Raw genomic sequence first — 20,717 nt, 5'->3', positions numbered from 1 at the left:
AGCACCGGCTCCTCCCTCCCGCCCGGCTCCGCCCGGCCGCCCTGCCTGCCGCCCTTCCTTCCTCCAGCCGCCGCCGCCCGCCGCGCACCGCTCCGGGAGCCCAGCGAGGGCCTGCACCGCCGCCCGCCCTGCCTGGCACCGCGGTCCTGCTTGTAGGCAGCTGATCGCCGCGTCGCCGCGTCCCCGTGCGTGCTCGGCCCAGCCCCAGCCATGTCCAAGCCACCACCTAAACCGGCCAAACCAGGTAAGGGAGGGGACCGGCGGCCCATCCCGTCGCCCCCCACCGCCTCAGCGATAGCGCGAAGTCAGTGCGGGGCGTGGGGCGGTCCGCTGCCTGCTGACACGTGGACGGCTTGGGATTCGGGTCGGTGCTGTCAGAGCCGGGAGCCTGGCTGGCGGGGAGCGGAGCAGGGCCGCCTACCCCTTCTGTTCCCAGCCCCGCCGCCATTAACTTCCGCATCGCCTCCTCGGTGCCGGGGGGCGGGCAGCCCCTCCGGCGGCTCCAGCGCCCGCGGCTCCGCTGGAAGCGTTCGTGGAGCTGCCCTCGTCACGCAGGCATCGTGTCTGGGCGGGATCCCGCGCCTCCTCCGACTCGGGAGAACCTTCGAGAGCTCCGGGGACAGAGCCATCGCAGGGGACGGGACCCCCGTGTCGCGGGCTGTCGCGGAGCCTCCTCGTCCCCGCTCGTCGTCCCGTGAGGCGCGGCCCGGGCGCCGCGGTGCAGCGGCGCCTTCGAGGGGAGGCTGGCGTGCGATGAGCGGCACAGGAAACCTTTTAACCTCTTGAGAAACAGGCGTTGCAATACCCTGACGTTTGCCCTGTGATTGCATCTATTAGCGATACGCTGATGGATGAAAATGGTTTTATAGTATAGCTCCGTGCTACTTTATTCTTCTTCTGTGGCATCCACTGCTTTGCCTTGGAGGACTCTCCGCAGCCAAATTCATGATGTGTCCTTCCACATCCTGGTGCAGATGTGCACATTGCCCTTTCTAGTGCATTTAGTTATCAATGCATAAATTCCATGCGCCTGCAGCCTTTTCAGATTAATTTACTGCAAAGTCAGTTTCAAAAAATTAGTAACAATCACAGATTTTTTTAAAAACAAGTAGAAAAAAGCATTGGAAGTTGCAATTTTAAACCTTGGAATATAAATGGCATATTTCGGGTAAACGTACATTCTTCTGTCAAAATTTAAGCCATTAGATATAGAGTTGTCTTTGTTTTGTTTTAAATAAGGACTTGATCAGGAAAATTCAATTGCTGTTTTTCATGTTTGCATATCATCTCCCAGTATGAAAGGCTGAATTCTTACTTTAAAGTTAAATATTCATTGTGGATGCAATTAAATAGATAGGACTAGCTGGTGTCTCCCAAAATATGATTATCTGATCCCTAGATACATTTGAATTTCAATATTTTAAATATTATTTGAAATAAGTATTTTTTTAGAAATAACTAAATACATAAACTACTTGCGTATTGTAACTAGACAGCTCACAAAACAAGTTTTAATTTGAACTCAAGTAAGTGCAAACCTAATTTAGGCCATTTAAACCGTCGATCTCAACCTTCCCATGGAAGAAAATGTGTTAAAGCTCTCTGAATGCAGTTTCATCCTTGGAAGAATTTCCTCTGCCTTGCAGTTTGCAAAGCCTCTTTGAAAACAGCTTACTTGAAATTAAAAGGCAGTAATAGAAGGATTGCTGTTGTGGACTTTCACTGAAAACCCATACGGAAGAAATCTGTGAGCTACTGAAAGGGTGTGGTGTGCCTCTTAACAGCCAAATATGTAAGAACAATAGATTTTTCCCATTAAGTTGATACTTCAATTTTATTATCTACAAAAAAAAAAAAAAAAAAGAATTAAATTTAACCTTAGATTCTATAGGAGTTAAAGGCTCTAGCCCGACCTGACCTGCAGGAGCTCTCAGACTCAGATGTGTTATGTCTAATACTAGGTGTTTCTCACTAGTTTGCCAGTGTGGAGTTTTGTGGTATGCTTGATGTAATAAAATGCATACTTCCATCAAAAGGACAGGTTCCCTACCCCCTCCACTGCCTGCCACCCCCTTTCCATTCCATTTAATGACGTGACAAGCTGGATCTGTGCTCTGACTTTCTATGTTAGGTTATTTTTATGTGTAATGAACTTGCTGAGCTGGTTTACCGCATGAGTGCTTGACACAGCAAACGGAAATGGGTAGAAATAAATGGCTGAAGAAGGAAGAGGAAGAGAATAAGAGAAGGTAGTGGCTTTCAGAGCTCTTTAAGGGTAAAAAGATTAATTTTGCCAAATCCCTAATTTTTGAAGAGAATCTTATGGAGGCTAACGTGTTATTTTTTTCTCAAGGCATTTTAAGGAACAGGCTGCCTTCTAGCATACTCCAAACTATTTCGGTAGTTGTATGTCTGGCTTTGTTCTGTCTATAATATCAGTTACACCTATGGTACTGTCATTCAGTCCCTCAGTATTATAGATGTTAAAATGTGCTAACTAAAGACAGATAAAACACAGAAACTGCAGTGTTGAAACACTTGCAACAGCAGCGTAATGATGTTTCTTTTGGTAGCTTTCGTGGAATGTCCTAGTGCATTCGATCAACCTGTGTTAATTTTTCATCACTGACTATTATCAGGTATCCAGTCTGTAAACTGGGCTGTGACCCTGTGTCAGAGAGTGGCAAACCTGCTTGCCTTGCTGCTGCATTGCCACAGTTCAAGACAGAAGAAAAACAAGACATTGGTTGCTGTAGTCCTTTACTCTGTGTTCAGGATAAAAAAAAAAAAAAAAGTGCAGGCTAGGTAGAGATTAAAAGAGATATAGCAGGTGGCTGGGAAGTGAAATTCATCCTTTCTAAAACAGTGAATGTTCACTGTTCCTCATAGGGGTGTTGGACATAAGACTTGGATGACTAGATAGTGCTTTAAAAACGTGTGGAAAAAAGGAGGTGTGAAAGGAGAAACACTAACTAGCTATAGCCTTAAGTGTGGTTTTCTTCAGTACATGAGAGCATTTTATCTGACGGAAGGCTCTTCTATTAATCTTGTAGCATGCACAACATATTAGGATTTCAGTTACAGATTTTGACATCAATGTGTATTAGACAGTCATCTGATATGTTTGCCAACACTTGAGCTAGTATTTTGGGTTCTGTCGTTATCCCTTTAGTAAAGGGTAATTACTGTTTTTAGATGCTTTTGAAGGCTTTTAATTTCTAGTGTTTTGAGACCTTTTTTTAAAAAAAACCCACAAGTGCCTAGCTTTGCTTTTCTCTTGGGGGTCTGTATTATTACTGTTTTCTAACTATATTTTATTTTTAAACTTGCTACTGAAGGAGTGAAGTGGGAGTTGAAAATTGTAGACACTTTATTTTCTGTCAGTGTTATGCAAGGGTACGGTTTCTCTTCTGTCTTTCAAAAATTCTATTGATATCTCAAACTACATTATTTATTGCAGAGTTCATAAACCTCTTAAACATTGTGTTGGATGTTAATCCTATTTACAAAAGTTACTTATTAGGTCCTTTGAACTTGGCAAGCTATATTGTCTTCTGCTAGTTGTCTCATTGAACTGTGCTCTCTATCTTATCGTGTGTTTTTCATTAGGGCCTTTCCTACTGTGCAGCGACAGCTTTTGGGGAGATGAAAGTGGTGTATTGATATTTTAAAGAAACTTTACTTATTTTCATGTTCTCCAGATGGAGTGAGTAAGGTTCGTTGATCCTGGCCTAGACTTCACACAACATTTAGATTTTATGGAGAAAGACCTGTCTTTGTCCCAAGGAATTTACAGTTTTAAATTATGCCAATAGAGAGGAAGAGAGGCAGGAGGAAACATAACATATGTAATATAAAGGGTTACTTCTTGAAGTAGGTCTATTGACTTTCAAGCCACTAGTAGTTGTCACAGTTAATAAGAGGATTCTGAAGATAAATATTGAATTTGACTCACAATCAGGTTCACTTCACCTTAAATCTTAGGTAAAGTAGAAGCTGTGATAGCATTCACAGGAGCCGAAAACCTTCATTGAGTCACATGCAGACCTGTAGTCAAAGAAAGGTTTCTATTAGCTGGGGAGGTGTGAGTATGTGAATGTGGGGAAATACGCTGTGGTCATCAGCTCTAAGGTGAAAGAGACAACAGAGGAACAATTAAACAGTTCCAAGTCTGCTTTCAACAGGAATTTTAAATTTTCATTTCTGACCCCAAACCCTCTTCGTACTGCAAACTGCTGGAGCAAAAAACAAGCTTCCTACAAGTGAAGAAATTCTGTGTATTTGCAGAAATAATTTTCGTAAGAAGTAGAAGCTTTCAGCATCAAATTGTGCCAGCCAAAATTCATTTGGGAAATTGTGTTCACAGGTATCTTCTGTGAGAATATTCTTAATTCTGATTTTCTATAAACAAATATTGATACTATTTGTTCCTACAGCTCCAGATACTCAGTGGTATAGTCCATGGTTGTTCATGGGCTACCCCAGTTTGTCACCCACACTGGCACAGCCTACCCTTTGCATTCTTTTCAACATGTCCCTGAACAGATTCATTGGCTTTTTTGTTGTCTGTTTAATATACCCTCCCTGCTTCCTCCCCTGTGTTCCTCCCCTCTGTGTGCCGTGTGTTCACTTCCCCTTTCTAACAAGCACTACTTAGAAATGGAAGATGGTTCTCTAAAGTGGGAACTGTCTCAGTTGTGGCAGTCCTCAAATGCTGTGTTGTACTCCGTTGTGTCTCTGTGCAAGATCCTGTGAGCAAAATGCCAAAATACAAGTAGCAGTCCAGTAGAATGTATTTCCATTACTGTTATTCATGCTAGAAGGCCTGGATGTAAACCACCTTATTTTCCAGTTCCTAAGAAGCCAGAAAAAATGTTTCAGTCTGGCCAATAATGTCCTTGAATGAAACTGTACATTTCCTAAGAGACATGCAGATCATAACACAAACATCTCTTTGCTTACTAAGGCAAACTGCAAGTATATAAAAAATTATTCTGACTTGTATCTTACCTTTGATATTATCACTTGACCAAAAGATTGTGACTTTGAATTGCTGGTGTACACTGCCAGGTTATGTAATTTATTTGAAGGTTCTTAGGCCATTATTGAGAAAAAAAGCACACTGTCCTTTTGCCATCATGCTTTCTGTGAGGTGAGGCAGAAAATGCCTCTTGGTTCCTTCAGAGAAATCTAACCGTGTATCAAAATTCATATTCCCATTTATGCATATTCTGTGAGAGAGACTCTAAAACTAGCATAGGCCCTGGAACATGCAAACTGTCCTTTCCCCCTCACACCATCCTAAATTGTATACATATTTTCTCTTTGTCTCATTTGTTACATGTGGGGATTCAAATTAGTAATTTTCCATCAAGTTGGTGCTAGAGACAGTACCTGATTTTCAGCTGCTCTCGTGCAGCCTTATGGGAGCAAGGGAGAAGATGGCTGATGACAATTAGCCCAGGTTTAGCTTGAACCCTTATAGGAGTTGATAGACGTTCAGTTTTCTAATTTATCCATAGATGACCATGGCCAATTCTAATTTTCTTTAGTAGGGAGGTTACCCTTTCCCTGTATTACAGGCACTGAAAGTGCTTTGTGACACGCACTGAGCCTGTTTATCTAAAGTAAGTTCATTACTCTGATTTTTTTGGTAGTCTAGAGCTGCTCATTAAATGTAGCTAATGAAAATATGCTGCATCAGAATCAATATCTGGTTTGTAAAATCTTTTTTGCCTCAATGAGATTTGATTGTGTCTGTCAATGGCAGGTGAAGCCTGAAATCATAAAATGTTTTTGGTAACAAAAGACTCACATGAGTTCACTGGGGCTAGGCCTTAGAAACTGCTGTGAACATTGGCCTCCTGCCATAATTATTTTCTTAAATAAAATAAATGGCTCTTGCACCTCTTTTTGGTCGAGGAAGTAGTATAAATTGACAGTTAATGAAATGGCTTTCCCTCCCATTTGGTGCTGAAAGTTCAGCCTAACTCAAATGCCAAAATAAGTAATGCCATGCAGAGTGGGTCATTTTGTTTGTTTGGTGGTTTTGTTTTGTTTTGTTTTGGTTGCTTGTTTTGGTTTTGTTGTTTTCTTTTCTTTTCTTTGAGGGGTGAAAGCAAATAAGAGGAAAGCAGAAAGCAGAGAATGCTTTGGTGGCAAGTTAGATAAAAGATGATGGTATGGAGAAGCTGGGGTAAAAGAGCAGAAAGGAAGTGGGAAAAAGAAGCGTCACTGTGAGAGAAACAGTAACTCCGTGTTGCGAAAATAGTTAGCGCTTATTTGGAAACCATCTCATAATGATGCTGCAATTAATTAAAAATTAACCTCAAAAGTTCTAGAATAGAACAAAAACTCCTGCTTTTTTGAGAAAATGTTCTTTTTTATTACTTTGTATTACAAAGCACAGCAGTGATCTTGCTTTAGTTCAATACATATCAGAATCTGCATTTTGAAGCTGTTACCTCAGTTTCTTCACTTTTATGCACTTATCTGGGAGAGGGTCATGTTAGAAATCTGAATTGCCTGTTCCTTTTCTCATAAAAGCAGAAGAAGTTTATAGGAGACGTTATCCAAAATAATTTGAAAGGCATGGGTTTGGCCTAGCCTGATAAATTATTTGGTTTATGTTGCTGGTTAGAGAGAATTGTTAATTTGACTCCTTTACCCTGTTGTTTTGCTGGGTGAGGGTTTGGGAAATTATGGCTGGGGAAGTTTGTATGCTAAGAATAGTTGCATCTGTTTAGTATGTATAGTAAGTTACCTTTGTTATTTGTCAGATAGTTGTTTTACAGATGTTTAATGCAAATTGCATGTGAAGGGAAAAGATAGCCTTGTGACTCAAGTATGGGATTGAAGAGAAGAACCATTTAAATTTGTCCCTGCACTTAGAAAAAGAATTACTGTGAGACACATCACTGCACTGGACCTCCATTTACTCTGTTTTTAAAAGGGATACTCCCCTCCTTAGTCATGCTGAGAATAAAATCAATGTTTATCTGGTGCCTTGAAATCCTGAAAAGGTACCTGTGTTTTGTGTATTCTACTTACTGTGTCTTCTCGAAATACATGAGGATGTGCAGTAAGTCAACTTTGATAAGTTCAGATCAGTGCTAATGTATTATTTCTCCATCCTACATAAATCATACTACGTGATTCATAGTGGAGAGATGGTAGTAAGGAGGAGCACAGGAGGTCATTGAGCACTTTATAATTTTTTGCTTCTTCAAAGGACACGCATTAATAAGTCTATCTGCATGTCTAGGGATGGGCATTGCTAGATAAAAGTACTTCAGGTGATTACTGGTGCTCATGTACATAGTAAGATACAATTCATCAGTATTGGCAGAACGGAGATTTGAGTTTTAATGTGTCTTTTGTGTCCTTACATTTTGTTACTTTAAATAATCTACACTGATTTTTTTTTTCCTTAAAATTTGGCACAAATAATGGCCATACCAAGTGCTGAAGTCCTGCTCTTAGCTCTTAAATGCAGAAGCATAACCAGGTTTAATGTCTGTTTACCAAGAAACGTTTAAAAGACTGGTGCCAATAATGAGTAGTGCTTAACTCCCACGTATTGTGCTGTAAAATCAAAATTAACCAGACCTGCAGTTCTATACATGCAAAAATCTGTACTTTGTATTTGATGACTGGAAAATACTTCAGAATGTGTTGCACTATGTGTGATACCACAGCTTGGCATTTACGGAAGTAACTTTCTGTTTCAGATATACAGAATTTAAAAAAAAAAAAAGAGAGAGAGAGAGAAACAAACCAAAACACAGAAAAACCCCACAAGTGTAAATTCCTTTTTGTTTAAAAAACATGTCAACAAGACTTTTATCGGCATCAGTGTTTTTGTTCTTCTTTTCTTTGCCTTAGGGTGTGATAGCTTTAGAAGACCTGTTGACAGAGATGCAGTACATCATTACAGGTCACACATATGACACACATATCTGTATTTCTTGCTTTTCACTGTCTTTTTCCCTATTCTCATTTCCCCTTTTAATATTTCTTATTCTTCCCTTTTGCTGTACATTTCCTCCTTTTACTTACATAAAACCTTGAAAATCCGTGGGTGAAAGTTAAAGTTGCCAGAGTCGCCAGTGTGCAGTTCTGTCTTGCATTTTGCTGTCATCTGTGTAAGAAAGCCAAGGAGAAGGGACAGTACTCTATGTCACCCATCCTGTTTTGCCATCTTGTTCTTTTTGTTTGTTTTATTTTGTTTTGTTTTCTTCTTTTTATTTTGTTTTATTTTGTTTCATTTAAATTATCTCCAGCTGCAGTTCAGACATTTAATTCTGAAGCTCTTAGATCTAAGACCCATTACTGTTTACTGTTGTTCATTATTTCTGTATGGGTAACAGACAGAACAAAAGTTTCATCCTTATTAGCTGTTGCCACAGTGCAGGTATTTAGTTTCTGAGGCAAAGGTCTAAGAAGTGTTGGACCTTTTATCTCTAGTAAACGGCTGTTGTGTGAGAAAGAGAACCAGTAAAGCCAAATTGAAGATGTACAGTGTTATTAAAAAATAAGATCTGGGAGGGATACAGTTACAAATTGGAAGAAAAATCATATATACAATTTCTGTATACATCTAGCAATTTAGAAGATTTACATGGATTGATTTTATGGTTAAACTTTTACATACGCTTTGCCCCAAAAAAGCCTGAGACAGAGGACTACAGAAAAGTTTTGCTTAGTAGTTGTGATGTGGTAAATGCCACTACATAAATATGTGCTGTGGCATGGCTTTTGCTGAGGAATATCCAGAATTATTAGAAACATCTTTTAAGAGCCACCTCAAGACAGGGAGTATACTGCAAAATGTCATCTTATACAATTGAGTACCTTCCTCCTTTCTCAAGCCTGTCAGCATATATAAATTTAAACTGACAGTTCTAAAGGCCTTAAGTTAACTTTTGAAAATGATTACTATTGTCAGTATGATTTTTGACAATTGGGGTAATGAAGAGTACATCTAGCAAAAAAAGGGCAAAAAAATTTTAAGCAATCGTCGTTCTTCATGGAAGCTTAAAGGCTTATCCTTGAGATACAAGGAAGCCTGCTGTCGCATTACTCAGTTCTCTCTGTGTATTATACTACACAAGATTTTTTTATGCACTTTATTATACAGTACTAACCTTTGATAGTAAGCTCATCAGTTTCTCTGAGGATACAAACTAGCCTGGGCTAAGTGTGGTCTAGGTAATGCATTGTCCTGATGCAGCAAATACTGTTTCAATCACTAATTAATCTATATAAACATGCAAAGTATAGTGGAAGACCCTGAAATACAGCTACATCCTTAAGATATTTAAAAGTAAACAATACAGAACAATCTACATAATACATTTCTCCACTGAGTTCAGTGGGCTTCGGCAGTTCAGCTAATAGAATTACATAAGATACATGTTTCTTCTCCTGTACTCTTCTTATACTTTCTGCTTTGTGCTCTTGAAATGTGCCTATATGGATTTTTTTTTTTTTTAATTTTTATAGGGATACTTCTTTTGCAGTTTATGCAATAACATTTGTACCTCCCTGCATTAAGGTTATCTTTTCTTGGCTTAGATGCTGCTGGCAGTGTCTTCAAAACTGTCCTATTAAAATAAACATTGCCCACTTAGTGGAATTGTAAATACTATAGCTTATTTTAAACATCTGAACAGAGTGCCATGTCAGTTGTACATTCCATAAATAGGACTTGATGACCATTTGCCATTTTTTCACATGCAATGATTTCTTTGCTACTGCATGATTTTCCTAATTAGTAACAACTGAAGTAAGGATGAGAACATATTGCAAATGTTGGTAGTTGCTTTGTTTCTTTCCTTTTTCCCTTAACTTTGTATCATTTGACAATATAGGTATTATTAATGTATCCAACATGTATGAGTGTGTGGGAGTGTATATGACTGAAACTACAATTTGCCTCAGAAGTCACTGGCAACGCTTTAGGTGACTTGCATGGTGATCTGTGAAGACTGTTAGGTGTGCACAAGAGACAGCTTACGTTTCACTGATCAGTTGGCCCATTGCCTTCAGAACCCATGCTGCTGGGTTAAGTCTTATTCATCATGATTTTGATTGATGGAGACATAGCATAAATTCATTCAGCAAGCAGCTTTAAGGATTAAGAAAAGTAATTTATTTGGCTTTGAGGACTGTACATGAATGCTGTGTTTAGAAGATGTGATACTGATACTGTTTTTTCTTTTCTTTTTTTTAGGGCAGGTTAAAGTGTTCAGGGCCCTGTATACATTTGAGCCCAGAACGGTAAGTACATCTAGATTTTAGTGTTTTGAGCAGCTTAGTTTTAGTCCTGTCTATAATAACTTTTCTTCAGTTCTACTAGGGTTGATGTATTAGACTTGCTGTACTATATTTTCAGTAAAAAAGCCTGTTGGTGGATGTAGGTTCTTAATGTGACTAAAACTGTCTGATAAATCACCACTCTCCTATTTTAAGTCCAGCTTTTTTAAAAGCAACATACTTTCTTCTCTAATGTCAGTTACCTGCAATCTAAGATCAGCAGTTTAAGTGACTTTTTTCTTTTCTTCCAAAGCCAACAAAGCGTTGAGAACTAAGACATGTGATGAACTGAGACCAACCAAAAAGGGAATGAAGTTAACAAATACAAGATACTTTTCACTGCTTTTGTTGCACAATGTTCTGTTGTAAAGGCCACAGTCTTTTTCTTTAGTTGTTAGGAAGGTCACAGCTCCAGAAAGTTACCTGTAGGCAAGTCAAACTACAGTATGAAAGACTGCGAGAATATTGTCTAGTTGCTAGAGAATTAGGTTTATCGTTCTTTGGAAAGAAGAGATGAATGTACTCTGCTTTTTCCAAGTATTTGTTTTACTGAAATGCACGCATTGAGATTTTTGTTTACTCTTCCTTTTTATTTTTTTAAAGCCAGATGAACTGTACTTTGAAGAAGGAGATATCATTTACATCTCAGACATGGTGAGTCTAACACATCCCATACAGTCTGAATACTTCTGAGATGCAGCTTATCCCCTCTGAAATATTTTAACTTTTCTCTGCAGAGTGATACAAATTGGTGGAAAGGAACTTGCAAAGGGAGAACTGGACTAATTCCAAGCAACTATGGTAATGTTTATAATATTTTCATGTGGTGAGATCATTCACAATCAAAGGAAATCACTGAGTACTGATACACTTATTTCCAGAAACTGATCACAGTATTAGCGTTTAACAGTCCTCTACCAAAATGTTTCAGATACATCTACAGTATCAGTCAGCACTGTACACCAGCAATGGACAGGCTGTCTTATGTTTTTATAACCTGAAGGCACCTTGAGTTTGCTCACTGTTCATGTTTCTGGTTGTGCAGGTAACAGCAATAGATGTTCTCAGTTTTGAGGGCAAGAGCACTTGGATGGATCTAAATAATGGTTTTACAGGTGGCGCATGAAAGTGGTTGACTTGTATTCTTAATACTCTCAATGAACACACTGCAGTGTTTAAGATCTTCTCATTAGCAGTGTCTTGGCTATATTACTTCAGTCTGTATATTGCCTTTTTTTTTAGCAGACAGGATGGACAGCCACAGCCCTTAGTAGCTTTCAGATCAAGAAGTCTGACTCAGCGTGCGGTGGCTTCTTACAGAGATAGATAATCAATACTGGAATTGTTAAGTAAACCTGCATATGGACAGGAAGCTAAAACAGATTGTGAGCAATTCTGTAGACCTTTGTGGGTTTTTTTTTTTTCCCACTTAAGTGATAGAACTGTTCTGTTTGCCATTTGTTTCTTCTTAATGAATATATTCAGCCACAGAAAACACTGTTTTCTTGCGGATTAAATATCCTGTACCAGTTTGGACTGAACAGAAATTGTTTTTTCAGATTCAACTAAAATCACTTTGGAAGGCCATGTGTACAGACAACACAGCACAATACTTCCAAGTCCTTCCAGGAAAATGTGGGCAGAGTAGTAGTGTCACATGAAAGATTGCATCTAAACTGCTAATACATTAGAAACTGCGGTAGCTTTATGTTGTTGCTTCTTCATTAGAAGGTATTATGGTAGTAATGCTACAGTTCCCTGCACTGACTTGTGATAAGTAGAAGTACATGAATAGAAGCCTGTGGTGAGAACATCGCATCAAATTTCAGCACAGTTTGTGACTTCCAGACTGATTCTACTCTTGCCACCTCTCAGAGGTGGCCACTGCTACTCACAAGGATAGTTTATACATGCTTACCTATACTCAAATTTCTTTTCAACATTGAAGTGTGTAATATTCAAAATAAGGCAAAAAACTTGCAAATTCAGTTTGTGTTCCTATTGAGATAGTTTGGAAAAGTTGCTTCCAGAGTGCTTTACTGAAAAGCACTCTGCTCCTCTGTAGTGAAACATGAAGCTTGTGAGATTAAGAAAAGGTCTATAGAAGCCTGAACTTCAGTCTGCCCATCACTACATACATTGTTTAAGCAGTTTTGTTTTGCAGAACTCCTGCAATTTTCCAGGGAAAATAAAAAGTCTCCATAAAACAAAGAAGAAGCCTGTTGACAGTGGACTTTTCTAGTTACCCTTCACAGACCTCTTAGAAATAATTCACTCATAAGTACAGATGGCAAGCTGTAGTTTTAAAGCCTAGCCACATGCAGTTGCTCAAAACCATCTTACAAGTGTAGAAAGAGAAATAACAGCTGAGATGAAATATTTCTGGATTCCTGGTGGCTTGCAACCGTTGATTGATTTGATGCCGTTCTTTGAAGCTCTTCTCTGAATTGCTTTCCCATACACAGGAAATTGAAGTGCATCTGACTAGTCCATCAGTCACAAATCTCCTTTCACGTTAGAGTCGAATATGTATTACTGGTTCTTCTGGAATAAATCAAAGGTTTATTTCCACACTGGTATGAAATATCTGCTCAGTTTCTAAGTAGTTAGAATTTACTCTCTTTTTCATTTCAGTGGCAGAGCAAGCTGAGTCTATTGATAACCCACTGCATGAAGCTGCCAAACGTGGTAAGTGTGATTTGAGTTTTAGTTGTATAGTGCTGAAGGATGATTTGTTTGTTTTCTTTCAAAATAATCGTATATTTAGAATGAAGATGTCCTGTCTGTTTTGGTTGTCTGGTATCTTGGATAAGTTATCTGGTAAGTTTTGCAGCTTTCAGAAGCTGAGCTGGTTTACAGCCTGAAAGAATTGCCACTCCGTGATTGTATACACAGTAAAAGTGTTTGGTACCATCCATTTAACCACACAGGGGTCTAAAGGTCTTCTGGGCGTGGAAGTAAATATGGTTGTTATTACTTTGGTTGTTTTATGAATTGTAGGTGTTGGTGCTAAACACTTATTCTCCTAATAAGTTCATAGGAGGGCTCACACCCTTCAGAAAGAACTATGTGCCTTTAATGGTTCTTTATTCAAAGAAAAAAAAACAATGAACGTTGAATTTATCTTTCAGGCAACCTGAGCTGGTTGAGAGAGTGTTTGGATAACCGAGTTGGAGTCAATGGCTTAGACAAAGCTGGAAACACAGCTTTGTACTGGGCATGCCATGGAGGCCACAAAGGTAATAGAGAATTAATTCAAAATGACTGTTCAATGGTTTTCTTCATTTGCTTGTTAGACTGATTGCTGAAATTGCAGTACTAAATAATAAAGCCAGGATTTTTTAAAGATCATTCTGGTTCTTTTAAAAGTTAAAGCTAGAGGGAAGGTTCAGCTCCATCAAACGCTGTGCGTTTTGTTGTTGCTGTTGAAGCAGACATTCAAATCAGTGCAACATTTAGAAGCAGAGTGGGAAGCAGGACAAACAAAAAAGAAGTGCTGTATTGTTTTGGCTATTTTATGCAGTAGCATTTCTTTGTGACTAATGGTTGGTTGCTCAATGCTGTCTGATTGTTACAGATCTTCGTTAGCTGATTGGATGTCTCTTTCATTGAATCTTAGACAAAATTTATACTACAATTGCAAAAAATCCCATTTGTTTCCTTAAGTTTTTATCTTTATTTTCCCTCTCCCTGTTTTCTGCAGATATAGTGGATGTTCTGTTTACCCAGGCAAATCTAGAGTTAAACCAACAGGTAAGTTAAACCAACAGACCTCTACAGAAGAGGTGTGGTGTTATTAATCCTTGGTACAAGCTGAAGGTTTTTTTGCTGTGTTTTAATCCTGTTGCTTTTCCTCTAACTCCACAGAACAAATTGGGAGACACAGCTTTGCATGCTGCTGCATGGAAAGGTTATGCAGATATTGTAGAGATGCTGCTGGCAAAGGGTAAAGATCTTCACCAAGGTTTCAACAATTTGTGTGGCAGACTAGATTCCTGAATGTTTATTAATCTGTATTTTTTTAACTGTTTTGCTGTAACTCAGGTAAAATCCTTAGCCAGCTTACCTTCCTGACTTTGTAAGCCTTGCAGAAAATTATGGCAGCTATTTGGAAAGTAGACATCTTACCTGCTCGAGATAAATTTCATCCTGCTTTACAGACAAAATTAAGCACTTAACCCCAGAACAGCAATGACACCTGCTTCCTGGAAAGATAGAGCAGCCAGCGAGTTCCCTAGCCAACTGTAGCTCATGGAAGAGCATCCATAGCTCTTAGTATGCTTCAGAATGGTCCACAGATGAGATTCCCTTGTCCATTACTGTTCCACTCATGCTACTGAAACTAGTATCATAATACCATTGCTCAAGAGATAGCTGAGACAGTGATTCATGATGAAAATTTTATATTATAAAGGGGCAAGAACAGATCTGAAGAACAATGAGAAGAAACTGGCTTTAGATATGGCAACCAATGCAGCTTGCGCTTCCCTGCTTAAGAAGAAACAGAGTGCAGGTATTTCAGATTTTTTTTACTCTGATACTTTTTTTTTTTTGTTTTAAAGGACATTTAATTTTTCAACTAAGTATCACTATGTTCATAGCTGTAAAAACACTTGTGGGCTACATAGGCTAAGGGTTGTGTTTGGAAGAGTTCCCTTCAAAGGATTAGTTCAGCAGAGCTGTGATAGAGACCTGTGGTTTATCACATTCAGTGTTGCTGAGCACTCAAAATGCCATCTGGTGTCAGCGAGAGGCAAAAGAGTTCAGAAGATGTGAAATAGTAAGGAAAGGGAAAGAAATGGAAGACAGGCACTTCAGAGTGGAGAGACAGGAAGAAAGCAAGGATAGAAAGTACTTTAAAAGCAGTATGCCACAAGGGACAGGGTATGAGAGTAAAATGATGTGGTATGTTCTCCGTTACGCCTGTCTGTTCCCCCAAACTAAGCCAAACAAACACTAACAGATGCTCTTCTTTTGTTTTCTTGCTGCTAATGATTTTAAATTTCTTATTTCTGTGTCTCTCTGAGTGGCTCTCTAATAGAGAAATAAAGAAAGAATGCTTTATCAAAATAGTCTCACTGCCTCCCACTTGCGTTCATCTCTTCTAATAGCACAGTGTCCATGTACAAAACATTTAAAGAGATAGGATATTTTTAAAAGCATAGCAGAGACTTACTTGTTCGGTATTGCATGATTAATGTTATCTGTAGCTTTCAGGAGGCTGAATTTCAGGTGGAAACCCTAGGTGATTTACAAATAAGATGAAAAATTACTGAAAAACACATGCTGAGTTACAGCCTGTATCAGTGGGATATCCAGACTAGCAACTGTATTGTCACAGGCCTAAGCGAGAACAGAGGAATGCTAACCTGTAAGCAGTTAGCAGATCTGGGAATTAATGGTGGAAAAGCTGACTGCAGCTTTAGAAGACCAAGAAGAGTAATTGCAGCAAAAATACTGTCCAGCTCTTTGACAGAAGTAGTATCATGATTTCCCAGAAAACCTTGACAAATTATTTCCATCAGTTTTGACTCCTAAGAAAGCAGTTGTTACAAAGGGCAGAATTTCTTCTGTTTCCATATTTATTTCTAATGTTAGTTAATCTCTGTTAGAAGCACTTATTTCATCTTCATCAGTTGTAGGCACCCAGTGCAGGAGTATTCTCTGTTCTAATGTCTCTAATAATTATGTTTCCTTTTGTGATTGCTAGGTAACTAATCTTTTGCTTCTAGTGCATTTGCTTCACTCCCTCCAAATTAATTTTGGTTTGTGGCTGACTGATTTTTCATCCTTCATCACTTCTCTGTCACCAGTCTCTGGTACTCTTGCACACTCTCCTTTCTTGTTTGCCTTGATAAAAGAGCTGATGTTCTTAGTCTACCTGCAGTTTCAGTATTAGCTTCCCTGTTAGTTTTTCTGTCTTAATTGGCCTTTTATAATCTTTGTGACACCGCTGATCTGTATACCCTTCTTGTATTTTGTGTTTTCTTGGTTATTTTTATTCATTTCATTCTTCAGTACATTTCAGTATTTCCAGTGACTGTGAGTGAAACAATTATAATCTTCCAGATTCACTCTGATATCAGTAATTTTCCTGTCCCTGGTTTCAAATCTGTTCCTATGTAGAAATGGCTTCTGTCATAGTCCATCTATAAAATTTTTTATCCAGGGAAGCTTACTTTCCTTCCACTTAAATGTTCAGTTTCGTGTTTTGCATGTATACACACACATTCAAATGTTATGATTACTGAAGTATATTCTAAGAAATGAAAGTTATTAAAATCTTGTCACAGAAATGCAAAAAGACTATGTCATTTTTGCTCCTGAACCAGGGAACAATTAATTATCCAGAAGAAATGAGATTTGTCTCTTCTTTAAGTATGGCCCCTTCAGCACAGGGCTCTACAAATTCTTTCCTTTCTTCCTTTGAAAAATATTTTTCTGTCTTAGATTTCTTTTACCAAAACCATTGAGCAGGTTAGTTTTAGATGCACTTATTTTTCTTCTTCCAGGATAATATGGTTATCACTTCAGTGAATTATGTCAGTCTTGTTATGCCTGCACCCAATATTTTTAATACTTTGTTTTAATATGTTATTGCAAAGCTATGACTGACTAGGATCTCGTGGTTCCCTGTAGTACAATATAATATACATTATATATAATCTGTATTTCTATTCCCATATATTTGAAAATCTGTAGCCAAATAATTATCTATCACAAAAAGCCCATGCTGTTTATCTTTGTGCAGTCCCAAAGGTAGATGTAGTTCTCCAAGCACTGCTGCACATCTCGTGAATATACTTTAATACTGCTGTTTTCTGCTTGCTGTCCTTCAATAGCAAAAGCTCATAAATAGGGCTAAGAAATATTTATTCAGGAAAAAACCCTAGGTGAGAAAAGACAGAGAGAACAGGTGGAATGTTTTTGATTTTAAGCAGAGAACGGCAGCCAGCTGGGCACTCAGAATAAAATCATAGAGGCTTTTCAACCAACTTACCCATCCTTTCTTTTGCAATTCAAAGGTAATACATACAGAAAATGGAATTAAAGAGTTCCAGCTCTGCTGTACAGGTTCCACTGAGCCAGAAGATGGCTCTTGAAGTTCACAGGAACAGGCCAAATCACATATGTAGGTGATGTGGCTACTGGCTTAGTCCTGTCTTTGAGATCCAGACCTACAGCCCCATCTGTGTAGCCTTAGTATCTCTAACTGTCAGAGAAATCAGGTTTCTCAGATGCTGGTTTGCAAGCATTGTAAATATGAGGCTTTTCCTGATTATATCCTGGATTAAGATAGAACTTTCTTTCTTTCCAGGTACAGTCCGAACATTAAGTAACGCAGAGGAATACCTCGATGATGAAGACTCTGATTAGCTTTTTTGATTCAGCTTGAGGAACTATATCTTGTGTTTCCTATGTCATTCCCAAAACATATCTTTACAACTGTAAAAATATTTTTCTTAGACTGTTGCAGTCTTGCAATATAGTATATAAATGAGAGGATGAAATCATGCTTTCCAGAGGAATAATCTTCATGTGTGCCAGAAAGTGCCACATTTTAAATCAGAGTTCCCTTGGAATAATTTCACAGGTGAAATGTGGCATACCCTTGTTGTTGAATGGGCAGAGGACCACCTTCTAAATTCACAGGTTTCATCTCAGGCCTTCCCAGCAAGTGCCTTGTGTCTCATGAATACACTCCTCAAACTGAAAGGTCGCTCCGGGATAGCAGGACACCACTGCTGTAATTTCCCAAAATCTCTCTGGATATAGCTTCTGTTGTGCGGATAATACTGGCAGAGTCAGTACTGGCTGACAGGCATGAGTAGAGATGCTGCTGTAGAAAGTGACCATCTTTTGCCCACACAGAACCAACAAGACAAGGTTTGAGATATATATATATATAATTTTTATATATATATATTATTATTATTCCCCCCCCCATTCCTTTGTGTACCCCTCTAAGTAAGGGGTAGAATGACATGGGATCATCTGCCCTGGACGCTTTGTTTTCTCTATTGCTGTGGGCTCAATCCCTGAAATGTAAACTCAGGTGAAATGCTTGCTTAAGTCAGTTTTGCTTGACAAATATGCTTAATGTTGGACTTAACGACTTGATTATTTTGCTTTTTGAAATGCTTTGTGCTGAAACTATTCTTAGTGAAAGGAATACAGAATATTTTTCTATTTATCCTGCATAACTTTTTTTTTTACTGATCTCTTGCTTTTATTTTTTAAAAGTGTTCTTATATTTTTTTCCTACATTACCTCAAAGCTTAAGTATATTTGAAGGAATGAGGGAAGATGTATATCAAATATACCACAGGAATCTTTAGAAGAGGTATTTGAGGCTGAATAAACATTTAAAAAATGTGTTGCTTCTTCCTGTGAATTAAAGAGAAATAAAAAATAAATTAGGCCACTTTCAAGCTTCCCTGCAGAGTTAAAAATAAGTATTTCCTTCAAATTGCCAAATATTATGCCATACTGAGGGATATTTCCTTACTGCAGTGGTAAGAAAATGTTACAAGTATATGAGATACAATCTCATTTTCCTTTTTTGTTGCTAACTTCCCTATGAGCAACTGTGACAGATTGAGTCCAGCACAGCAGTCTGCAATGCTTAAAAAAAAAAAAATAAAAAAAAAAAAATAAAGCTCTTGTGAAAGATTGGGGATAAATGAAAAGCACTTGTGAAAGACTGGGGATAAATGAAAATCACACTAAGTCTTTTAGTGATTAAAAGAAGCCTAGAGCACTCATAACATCCCACTTCAAAATATATTGAACCAGATTTTTGTATTTTTATTATTCTGGAAAGAACTAGATACAAATAAAGCTTGTTAAATGAGCACTTACCAAAGAAGGCAGCATTTGATTGACGAGAACCGTGTAAGATGGAGGCATTGCACAAACAGTCTGCAGATATGATTCTAAACTGTTTAAGTGTTATAACCATAGTATGAGTGTTTTAACCCTGTGAAATACTGTGGTCAACTGAACGGTAATGTTTTATTTTGTGTGAACTTGAAGATCCTAGAGAGGAAGAAATAAAAACCAAAGACACCAAGTTTTTCTCTCTACCTTTCATTGGAACCATGGTTGAACATGACCTGTAATAGACAGAGACTGTCCTGCTTCACATTTTATGGACAGCTGTTTTCAATAGCTTAGACTCAGACTTCTGCCACACTCAAGACACATGATACATACTGTTGATTAACATGATGCAATTTCACAGTGCAAGCAAAAAAAAGTGTTACGCATCTTTTTCCTGCATGAATGAAGGTCACAAGGTCAAAATTCTTCATTGTCATGGAGAGAGTGACATTTTCCAAGTCACTGTTTTCTCTATCAAGCTTTGGAGGCAGTTTGTATTCGTAAGGAAGTCTTAACATGATACCTTCTGCTGCCATGGGATCAACATTCTTCAAATTAATTGCAGCATTTGATTTAAAAATTTAATGTTATGGCAAGGTCTGTGGAATTAGCTGCTGCGAGAAGACTGTTCTTCTGCAGACAGATGTAGGTGCTGCAAGGGCATAATGGTGACAAGAGCAGAAGCTGGGCTCAGAGTTTGCCTGTAAAGTCCTCATTGGAGTGTCCTGGAGGAGGCACATAACATCAGAAGGCAGATAACAAGTGCTATAATTTGGTTTTAGGACCAAAATTACTGCTGCTTTTTTCTTCTGTTCACGACTTTGTTTTTCCTCATGCAACTTTCTACTTATCTTGTGAAATACAAATCACTGTGCAAACTTCCAGGCAATAAATTACTTTTTGCCTAACTCTAGCAGTTAAGTTTTGATTTAAAAACAAACAAAACCCAGAGCAAAAGTTTTCTAATTAGAGGAAATTACAGCTGGAGTAAGATGATACGATGTTTTACTAGTTATGCAAACCTGCTTACTCCCCTTACTTTTCTCCGATGTGTGTGTCACTGCAGGCTCTTGGATAAATATAAGACTCCTTCCAAGGAGAGCTGCTTTCAGGTTTGTAACAAGAAGAAGAAAAGGCTTTTAAGAAGAGCAGCAAAGTGAAAGTTGTCAAGCTCATGGGGCTTGCTGACTGCACATTTAAGGGTATTCCATATTTCATGCTTCTGGTTGAATACATGCATGCCTTTCTTTTGAAAATCAGCTCTGTTCCAGTTGGAAGTGCAGTGCTGTTTGAAGATAGAAATTGTTCTGATTCATTTGAGGCTTTTTCAAACTAAAACAGTACATTTTCTTTCTACTTCATCAAAAATCAAATGCTTAATCCATGTTTTCTACAGGAGAAAATGAGATATTTATTGAATTTACTTTAGTATGGTTCTTAGAGAGTCCATGTAGATAATCTTCAAGTTATGCTGTTTTACTAAGAAAAACCCACCTTACAGAATTCAGTTATCACCT

At 38.3% G+C, this 20,717-nt stretch overlaps 1 protein-coding gene across 2 annotated transcripts; it reads left to right on the top strand.

Moving 5' to 3' along the window:
- The first annotated feature begins 71 nt into the window (after window positions 1–71).
- Window positions 72–19,867, top strand: OSTF1 (osteoclast stimulating factor 1). Of its 2 annotated transcripts, XM_080362582.1 has the most exons (10): window positions 72–244; window positions 10,235–10,281; window positions 10,921–10,971; window positions 11,055–11,118; window positions 12,952–13,005; window positions 13,449–13,556; window positions 14,021–14,070; window positions 14,185–14,263; window positions 14,732–14,830; window positions 17,636–19,867. In XM_080362582.1, exons 1-10 carry the CDS (start codon window positions 211–213, stop codon window positions 17,692–17,694), a joined length of 645 nt encoding a protein of 214 aa, XP_080218708.1. In that variant the 5' UTR covers window positions 72–210; the 3' UTR covers window positions 17,695–19,867. The 2 variants fall into 2 exon arrangements, with proteins under 2 accessions (XP_080218708.1, XP_080218707.1); XM_080362581.1 differs by lacking the exon at window positions 72–244 and having other exon boundaries at window positions 9,921–10,281.
- Window positions 19,868–20,717: the final 850 nt, after the last annotated feature.

The sequence above is a fragment of the Nesoenas mayeri genome (genome assembly GCF_963082525.1).
Source record: "Nesoenas mayeri genome assembly, chromosome: Z".
NCBI lineage: Eukaryota > Metazoa > Chordata > Aves > Columbiformes > Columbidae > Nesoenas > Nesoenas mayeri.
The sequence above is the reverse complement of the archived record's forward strand: the minus strand, read 5'-3'. Positions and strand labels throughout refer to the sequence as shown.